The sequence below is a fragment of the Lingula anatina genome, chromosome 1, assembly GCF_051362555.1.
Source record: "Lingula anatina isolate TDL-2025a chromosome 1, LinAna3.0, whole genome shotgun sequence".
NCBI lineage: Eukaryota > Metazoa > Brachiopoda > Lingulata > Lingulida > Lingulidae > Lingula > Lingula anatina.
This window is the reverse complement of record NC_141767.1, coordinates 32,292,886-32,303,275: the sequence shown is the minus strand read 5'-3', so window position 1 is coordinate 32,303,275 and position 10,390 is coordinate 32,292,886. Positions and strand designations below refer to the sequence as shown.

The window sequence follows — 10,390 nt, the reverse complement described above, 5'->3', positions numbered from 1 at the left end:
AGTGGGAAACCCTGCATTTTGAAAAGAAAAGCTATTATTTCTATTACTTCAATAGCCAGTCTTTTTTCGTAATGATAGTTTATTTCATTGAATCACGATGCCCTGTTAGAATTACTTCAGTCCAAGCATGCAGGGCTTCAGTTTGAGAGAAATGAAATCTCCCTCCACTTGACTTGGAACAATGATATAGATACCCTGTAAAACATAAGCAAATGTTATATTAGGTACAATGTACTGAGGTTTTATTCTAGTCAGAATAAACATCCAATGATTTGATATTGCTGTCTGATAACAGTTCATCTGTGGATTAGGAGAAAAATTATCTTCAGAGCTTATTGAACGGGGGAGGGGGAGGTTAGCATATTATGTAAAAAAAAAAAAAAAAAAAGAACGGTTGTAATGAGAATTTGAGGTGAATTTATATGAAACATGGAGGGTCAATCGCCTGTAGTCGTCACCAAATACAATATGAAGCTAAATATTTGATCAAAACACTTCGATGTTGTTTATGTTCTGTGCGTCAGAGGCTGGTCTAAAATTAAAGGAACACTGTATGCGTTTAAAAATTACCCAGTCATTTTTTTTTTTTTTTGCATATCCCGTAAACCCACTAACCTTTCCCAATCAAAAGAATCAAACAAAAGTAGTGTTATAATGAGGAATAACGACAACAGTCTGGAGCTTTTGAATGTTTATTCACCGACTCTCGCTTCATACAACTTCACAAATATTTATACTCAATTTCTCCGTACTGATCACGTATTTACTTATTCTCTTTTCCATTGTCTTTGCGTGATTACATATTTTCCATTCGCATGTTGCAAGTCACTATGCAACATTTCCTTATTAGGTAATCCCTAAGAGACTTGTTTTCAATTAAAGATATCTAAAATATTAATTGGATTACTCATGCTTGGACCTTATCCAAAACGCAGTTATCATGTGATAAATAGATGATCAAAATTAAAATATGTTATGAAATTAACCAATCACATTAACTGTTACTGACTTTGACCTTTTCCATCTTTTTCTGACACTAAAAACATGTTCTACACTTGTTGACTCTTGGTGAAACTTAACTTACACTCAATAACTCTCTATCCTTTTACTCTTTTGATTCCGTTTTAACTGTTATCTGCAATTAGTGAAAGCGTAAGTAATTTGCTTTACAACAGTAGTTAGTAGATAGTTCCTTCTGAAATGTACATGAAGACTGGCCAGCAATTTAAAACTAAATCATCAGGTTAAAAATGGAATAAAACATTGAATCCAAGTGTCGGAACGGGTCGAATAATGAGCCTTGAGTAGGAGAAAAGTGTTTTATTTTCAAATCATCTTGGCAGGTTAACTCCGTATATAGAGTAAGCCTTCCTTTAACTTCAGCATGTTCGAAAAGTGGAATAAATTTGCTGATGTAAACTGCATTGATTCATATCAAATCACATTATGTGGCGGATTCATAGTAGCATTCCAGGTGAATGCAGTGTACATGCACTTTTAACTGTATGAACGAAAGCATTTTAGGCCAGAGGAAACTATGGAAAAAAAGAGCACACTGTGTTGTTACTCGAATTTAAATGAAACTCACCAACTGCCTTTAGCAGGTACCCCGTACAGGGCATTAAAATCGCATGCTTTATACATCGAATATATTTGATATTCACTGCCTTGCGTGTTCCTGTTTTCTGTATGTCCTGTGATAATGTCCAAAGACGCGTTCCATCCTTTTAAAGTATCAAATGACTACCCGCTGCTAAAAAATTGCATTTAACACAAAGTGAATGCTGAAATGAACTGATGATGGATTCGGCTTCCAAAACATATATCTAAAGGGAAATCTAGGAGTGATGGTCCGTGAATAATTCGAATCTTTAAGGGTCAAATAATAGGGAAGTTCGGAATTTTCCTCGTATGCGGTCCCATTAAGGGAGTAATGCTAAACTTAGTGTGATTTTAATATGCGGTAATGGCTCGGTGAAAACAGGCAATGCTCTAACTCTTTCCGGCTATTTTATTCACCAAAACCTGATCAAGATATATAGTGCTTATAATTTCTACAAGGCATCAGTTGAAGATATATAAGCATAGTCGTTTTGGTGAGGAAATCCCTGGTAGGTTGCTTTTAATTAACTGATAGTTATTAACACGCACTGCTTTATTGTTATGCCAACTACTGTTAGCTTTCAACGTAAGGTCGTGCGTTGCGCTTGAATTGCTATGGAAACGTGCAGTACTCACCAAAATAACGTAGCTTCTTGCATTAAACTGTTAATTTCTTTACGTTTACGTAGATTTCCCCAGTTATTCATGGGCATTGGTCAATTCAATTGGACATTTCCAAGTCCCTTGCACTACTAGAGAAAATGGCCGAGTAAAGCCCACATAAGTATCTCGACACTTAAGACAAATATTTTCGTAATCTTGGCCTGGCGTAAAAAAAAAAAAAAAAAAGACATCATTCTGATATATGGGGCGGTTGTAGGCCAGTTATACATGCAAAGGCCAGATAAAGCAATGAATGTCGGTAACAAATGCAGTGGGGCAGAAAAAGTGCCGACTATCTGGCACGAAGGTGAGCAGGGGTTGCAAAATCTTGACGTACCACGAGGGGCACATATCTTTCTGCCGCAGTGAGGGCGTCTCGAAAGTCCGAGGGTTCATTGGTCCGAAAAAATGGTAACATTGTCATCAGTTTTTTAATCAAGGGTTCATTTGTCCCAAGGTTCTATAGTGAACATTCAGACCAATGAACCTTCGGACTATTCCTACGCCCCCCCCCCCCCCACCCCCCTTGCAGCCAAGGTGTAGATTACATCCCCAACTATATATTGTCTGGACTTGAAGAAAATGCTTTTGTGAAACGGGCCCTTAATGTTTTAGTTAAGAGGATCATAAGATGTCCAACTGGGCACAACTAATGCAATACTGTGGCAACACGGGACTTTATTGTCCACTTTGCTATAATGGCATTTGCGTTCAAACCAAGCCGAAACCGCCTGGCTTTCTCGGATCGATCCCACAAAATTAAATAAAAAACTTTGTGTTGTGTTCAGAGGCATATATTTTATAACCTCTTTTTAACGTGATTTAATTAATACAAGTAGGCCTACAAGCATATGGCAACATCATTTGTGTACACTTTCTCCTGTCATCTCCAGCATAGAATAATTGGCGTATAATAGCGCCCGCTGACAGGTGACTTTCAATATTAGTCTATGTAACATAGAGGGAGAGGTGTTATGTTCTAGATAGCATGGTGCTTTTGTAACCAACTGCAAATTTGCCTGTTGTTTGAAATAAAATAAAATAAAATAAAATAAGCTAGTTTGATTTTGTTTTAATATAATTCCCTGGTTTGACCGCCTTTTTCCTTGAAAGCTACTGTAGGCCTAATATAGGCCTAAGCGTTTGACCCTTTCCCAAAGTCACAGTTTCTACATGTAGGCCTTAGTCTTCTACAGTAGTAGATTTCCTGCAAAGCTACACATCTTCTTAATTTCCCAATTCAGACCTTAAAAATTAATTAAAAAAAAAACTCAAATAAAAGGGGCCTACCTGGCGTCGATAAAGTTCCCTACGACACGTAGCCCTACGGGATTTGGGTACACACCTACCAGCTAGAACTAAAATGACTTCAATCATTATAAATCGAAATGGAATAAAATGGCCGATAAAACATCGAATCCAAGTGCAAAGACGGGTAGAGCTGTAGGGCCTAATTTTTGAAAAGGCAAAATTGTTTTTAATTTCCGATTTTTCTAGGAAACTTCATTTTGGCCGGTAAAAAATCGCAAGGAATCGTGCTGGTGGCTACCCAATAAAATTCAGTCATCGTTCGGTTTTATAGTCTAAGCATATATGACCACGATTAATTCAAAACTAAGCTTTGATTTTGGTTTTTTTATATATAACTCCTATCCTATGTGGTATTTTAATGATTGTTTTTAATGTTTGTCGTTTTACCGACATTACGCCTACTGCAGAGGATGGTTGGGACATGTAGGAACTCTTTTTAGTGGAGGATTGAAAGAAACGTTATTGCACATGCGTATATCTAGTATATCTACTTTCCTGCACGAGCACGCTGTTAGTAAATCGAGGTGTAAATCATTAAAATCCACTCAAATACCGACACAATGATTTCAAAGATGTGTTTTCGTTTTAATGGCGTTTCCAGGAGTATTTTCTCCACAGCTATTGCAACAAGAACCCCAGGAAGAGTCGCCCATGTAAGTCTTATTCCAAGTCGACAGGTTTCCCACGTGGGTCTGCGGCAACGTTCACAGATACTGACAACATCAAATAGCATCAGAAACAGTTGGATTCAGACAAGATGTGCACAGTCTGAAGGTAAGAGGGAACCTGTTACTTTACTTTTAAAACTGATATTGTTGGAAAACAAGGTATCTGCGTCTTATATTGGCTGACGTAACCATTAGCATTGCAGGGCACTGCGTGTACTGTAGCTTTGCTTATGTACAAAAGATTGATTTTGAGACTGAGAGTGCTGTTGTCATGTTGGCCTTAGGTTTAGTAAACAGTAAACCGTTTACTGTGATAACTAGGTGGAAATATTTATTATCATTTACTTAGTATATCGCAGACATCAGCTAATTTCTAACAGAAATCTTGTTTTATTTTTTATTGCCAAAGTTATGATTTGCTCTACTTCTGTCTGTGGTGATAAGTTGCTTGTATTTCTGAAAAAAGTGAAGTGTATCAATATTTTCCTCCAAGAAGTACTGATCAGACAGCAAACCCATTTGATTAAAAACCAATAAATCCATTTAATCAATTTGCCATCTGTGTCTCTTCACTATATGATCATTTTTTAAACACCTTAATTCTACAGCGGACCAAGCAATGTCTGAATATTTGGCTAGTGAGATTAAAATTGAGAAGGAAATGGGAGCCAAAGGTAAAGGCAAGGAGTCCATGCCTGGTTGGGAAACAGAATGCAACGGCTGCAATGTTATACTGAAAAAAATGAGAGGAGATGAAACGTAAGTACACATAAAGCTTTTTTTGATGTTGCATTGAATGTATATTTACATGATAAGAAGCATTTTAAAATGTTGGTTTTCAACATAACACAGTTTGCTGCTATATTAATCAGTAAGGGCTAACTATTAAGCTTGCGTCAGTGAATTTAAATAAAATAATAAATGAACAATCATGTTGTAATTATAATTGTTTTTTTCCACATCATTTATTTGATGAACACTAGCTTAAAATATATGGCTTGTAACAAACTATAGGGCAACGTCAACAAGCCAAGAGATGTTCTTATACATTTAAGGTATTTTATTTTAGGATAACAGTGAAGTTCAATGTAAATCATTCAGTTGATAGCAATTTTGATGATACATATTCAGAAGAGGGTGATGTTGCTGAAAAGGAAGAAGAGCCAGAGGTGGGTGGCCCTATAAAGATTTAATATTGCACTTTTATTCATTTCTGACAAAAATGTTTCGAGAATTCATTTGTAAATAAATTAGGACATTGGTCTGTGAATTTTATAGTGATTATCAACAATAGGCTGACTGATGGCATTTAAAAAGCTAGTGAGCTGTCACGTGTGCTTTCATTTACCACTGGTTTCATTGGAAAGCTCTTATAACTTTTAGGTATAAGAAGTTGAATTACACTTCATATGATCTTCTGGAAACTCTGCAAACTTATGCAAGCATTAAGAAGTGACTCAGTGCATAGGTTTGTAGTATTAAAAAAGTCTCGTAACAGATAAGATCCTTAAGTACTGCACTAACATAGCTTATTTTGTTTATCATTTCTTTTTATGAAGCAAGTGATATGAAAATTACTGTAAACTTTTATTTTATAGCTGGTTTCCAGACCCATGTTTTCGGTGGAATTGTCAAAGGGAGGTACCATTTTGCAGATGACCTGCGTCTTCTCTGATGCCAATGAACCCATGGAACCAGATCAGACAGAGGAGGATGTGTTTGGTAAGGTGGCCCAATAACTGCAGTACAATTTATGAATTATGTAGATGACAAATTATGTTGTACATTTTTTTATTGAATTGCACACAGTCATTTTAAATAGTAAAAATTTAGGTGAAAGAATTATGACCGTGTATTACTAATTGATAAAAATGGGTAGTGTGAATGCTTTATTTGCGTTAAAGACTCATTTTGTACCCTTATATTCCATACATGCCTTCTTATATTATTATAATGTGTATGTAAATTATATTGCAATCAAGATTTTTAAGTTATACAGCTGTGACAGTTTTTGGAATTTTGCCTTGCAGAAGATGCATTTTCCATTGATGATGTGGCATTGTTAAGGCAAGGAGAAAGCAATTCCGAGGCAGTTTATAGCTTGACAGCTGGAGTTATGGATGCAGTAAGTAGGAAATGTTTTAAAATAACAACTAATATAGCAATGAATAGATTTTGCCTGTGATGATGATACCCATCAACTGACTTAGATGAAGAACATAACTTTTGTCCTCTAAGAAGTACTGAACAGGCATTGGATTAGTTTTTTTTCTCTAGGTCATTTCATTAAAGTGATAATAACTCTTCGTTTCGGCCAAAAAATGAATTTTCCTGGAGTAAACAACAATTTTCCCATACTTACCAATGGTTAATGAATCCATTTTTACATTCAAAGTTAGTCCCTGGTTTTTTTCTAAAAAGTTTGGTTTTTTGTTAAAATCTCTTAAGAGATTTTAACAGAGTATAGCCATCAATGGAGGTCACGTGGTCTAAAGACAAGCTCAGATATCAGAATAATAGCTATAACAGCCGTTTTTGTGGGAAAACAGAATATATTATATTTTTATGAGTCACTCACAATGTTTTTATTGTGAAATACAGATTTCATATGAAGAGTTATTATCCCTTTAACAATATATGAAGAAAGGAACCTAATTAAACTACTGAAATAATTTTGGTCTGGACACGCATATAACAATTTTAATGGGTACAATGACTTCTGTTGCAGGATGTGTACCAATTACTGATGAATATGCTAGATGAAAGAGACATTGGGGAGCAGTTTGCACAAGATCTTCAGAGTTTTGCCACAGCATATGAACACAAGCAGTACATTTCATTCCTGGAAGGGCTTAAAGCTTTTGCTTCTAAATAGAGTAGTAAAACTGAGTTTGTTGGCTAAGGTAAAAATCCACTCTCAACAGTATGGATATGTATTTGAAGTTTCTTTGTACATCTTGCTGCACTCAGTCTGTTCACTTGAATCATTACCTCTACTACATATTAAAAAGGATGGATGTTCTTCCATGACTTTTCAAAGACAGCAACAGCAAAACTGTCATTGTTGCCACTATTATACAGTGGTGTAAACTTTTTATTTTGGATAATTGATGTCTGTATAATTTCCAGTAGAAACAGGGATGTAAACCAAGAATAATAAGCTGTCAGGTATCAGTTATTTAAAAATGACTGAAGAACACCGTAATAATTTAATAAATGACTAAGCAAACATTCTGCTTGGCCCTTTTAATAAACTGCATTCATGGATAAAGTACACCTTTCAACAAACATTTAAACTGTGCCTGTTATCTTTGCACGAATGGTTTTATAGTACATTGGTTGAATAAAATTCTGTTCTCTCAAGTAAAACTTCTAATCCTGGTTTATGTTCAATTTTGATTATAAAATCATTTTTAAAGTAGTTTCATTGATAAATAATTTGTAGAATATTGTATCATATACGTTTTGTATAACAGTTCTTCAAACTTGCATGAACAAAGCTTTATAATGTGAATAAATTCTGTGAAATGGTATATTTTATTATTATTATTTTTATGTACAGACACAGATGTGTCTGTACATATAGCCATCATCTGCGTCTGTCGTCGCCGTCGCCATCGCCGTCGTCGCCGTGCACTTTTACCGATAACACGATAAGTGGAAAACTGTTTTTTCTTTTGGCTTGAAACTTACAGAACTGATGAATATTCATAATACGCAGGTCAAGTTCGAAAATCAGCATGATCGGGTCACTTATAGGGAATTTATGCTGTTTTTTCACTTTTTTCAGCATATATGCAGCACCGATAACACGATAAGTGGAAAATCATTTTACCTTTTGGCTTGAAACTTACAGAACTGATGAATATTCATAATACGCAGGTCAACTTCGAAAATCAGCATGATCGGGTCACTTATAGGGAATTTATGCTGTTTTTTCACTTTTTTCAGCATATATGCAGCACCGATAACACGATAAGTGGAAAACCATTTTACCTTTTGGCTTGAAACTTACAGAACTGATGAATATTCATAATACGCAGGTCAAGTTTGAAAATCAGCATGATCGGGCCATTTTTAGGGATGTTATGCTGTTTTTTCACTTCTTTCAACATATATGCAACGCTAATAACACAATATAAGAAAAACAGATAGGCCAATTGTCATTATACTCACAGGAGTAGTCAAACTAACTAAAAAACGCAGGTTGAGTTCCAAAATCAGCATAATCGGGCCATTCTTTTAGAAGTTATGCTGTTTTTCACATTTCTTCAGATTCAATTGTTAGGCATATTAACAGTCTCATTATTGAACTAATAAGATACGTAAAAGTGTTTGTTTGACATTTCCTGCATCTTTATAACATTGTTAGTTGATTATGTAAAAATGATGGTAAACTTGTTATTGTGTATTATGTTATAAAGTGTCAAAAATGGAAATAAACAAATATCATTGCAGTTTGTCAGATTCAATCATCTACTATATTCATTATCTCAGAATGGAGGAAATTGGACATTTAACACTGTTCTATTGATATTTTTCCCATCTCATCAATTTTCTTAGTTGATCATATACAATTGGTAGAAAACTGTTTATTTTGTTTTATGTTAAAAAGTGTTTTAAAAATGGAAGTAAACCCATTGCAGAACAGTGCTGTCTTGTTTCAGCATATATGCAGCACCGATAACACGATAAGTGGAAAACCATTTTACCTTTTCCCTTGAAACTTACAAAACTGATGAATATTCATAATACGCAGGTCAAGTTCGAAAATCAGCATGATTGGGTCATTTTTAGGGAAGTTACGCTGTTTTTCCACTTTTTTCAGCATATATACAACTAATAACACAATATAAGAAAAACAGATTGGCCAATTGTCATTATACTCACAGGTGTAGTCAAACTAACTAAAACGCAGGTTGAGTTTGAAAATCAGCATAATCGGGCCTTTATTTAAGAAGTTATGCTGTTTTTCACATTTCCTCAGATTCAATTCTTAGGCATGTTAACAGTCTCATTATTTAACTAATAAGATATGTAAAAGTGTTTGTTTGATATTTCCTGCATCTTTACAATATTGTTAATTGATTATGTAAAAATGATGGTAAACTTATTATCGTGTATTGTGTAATAAAGTGTCAAAAATGGGAATAAACTAATATCATTGCAGTTTGTCAGATTCAATCATCCACTATGTTCAGAATCTCAGAATGGAGGAAATTGGACATTAAACACTATTCTATTGATATTTTTCCCATCTCATCAATTTTCTTAGTTGGTCATATAAAAATGGCAACAAACTGTTTATTTTGTTTTATGTTTAAAAAATGTTAAAAATGGAAATAAACCCATTTAAGAACAGTGCTGTCTTGTTTACATTTTGGCATTTTCAAGATGTGACTTTGAAGTTCCATGAGCCTGCAGACCTTTGCTAGTCACATTTTCTGAATATCCATGATACTAATATTTTATTATTAAAAATTGATGGTCATTATGCTGTTAAACATTATGTAATATTGCATAAAAATTTGAAAAAAACCTATTTTGGGCACTGCTCCCATGATGACCATTTAAGAAAAACCATGTCACTTACTGTTCTCAAACAGTACAGTGAATATATATATATAGATGTGTCTGTACATATTGCCATCACCTGCGTCTGTCGTCGCCGTCATCGCCGGGGCCAGCGCCGTGCACTTTCATTGTAAACACGATAAGTCGAAGGCAGTTTTACTTTTTGGCTTTATATTTACAGAGCTGATGAATATTCATAAAACGCAGGTCAAGTTCGAAAATCAGCATGATCGGGCCATTATTGTAGAAGTTATGCTCTTTTTTTCACTTTTCAGCATATATGCAACACTGTAAACACATTCCAAGGAAAAGCGATAGGCCTGTTGTCATGAAACTCACAGGAGTAATCTATCTTTCTAAAACGCAGGTCAAGTTTGAAAATCGGCATGATTAGGCCACTATTTTAGTAGTTATGCTTTTTTTTCACTTTTCAGCATATATGCAACACTGTAAACACAAAATACGAAAAACAGATAGGCCAATTGTCATTAAACTCACAGGAGTGGTCAATCCTGCTAAAACGCAGGTTGAGTTAAAAAATCAGCATAATCAGGCCATTATTTTAGAAGTTA

General features: G+C 34.8%; 1 protein-coding gene across 1 annotated transcript; it reads left to right on the top strand.

Annotated features, from left to right (window-relative positions):
• Positions 1 to 4,034: 4,034 nt before the first annotated feature.
• Positions 4,035 to 7,777, top strand: LOC106155208 (complement component 1 Q subcomponent-binding protein, mitochondrial). Its single transcript, XM_013529924.3, has 6 exons — positions 4,035 to 4,350; positions 4,853 to 5,003; positions 5,314 to 5,413; positions 5,843 to 5,966; positions 6,275 to 6,369; positions 6,973 to 7,777. Exons 1-6 carry the CDS (start codon positions 4,137 to 4,139, stop codon positions 7,117 to 7,119), a joined length of 831 nt encoding a protein of 276 aa, XP_013385378.2. The 5' UTR covers positions 4,035 to 4,136; the 3' UTR covers positions 7,120 to 7,777.
• Positions 7,778 to 10,390: the final 2,613 nt, after the last annotated feature.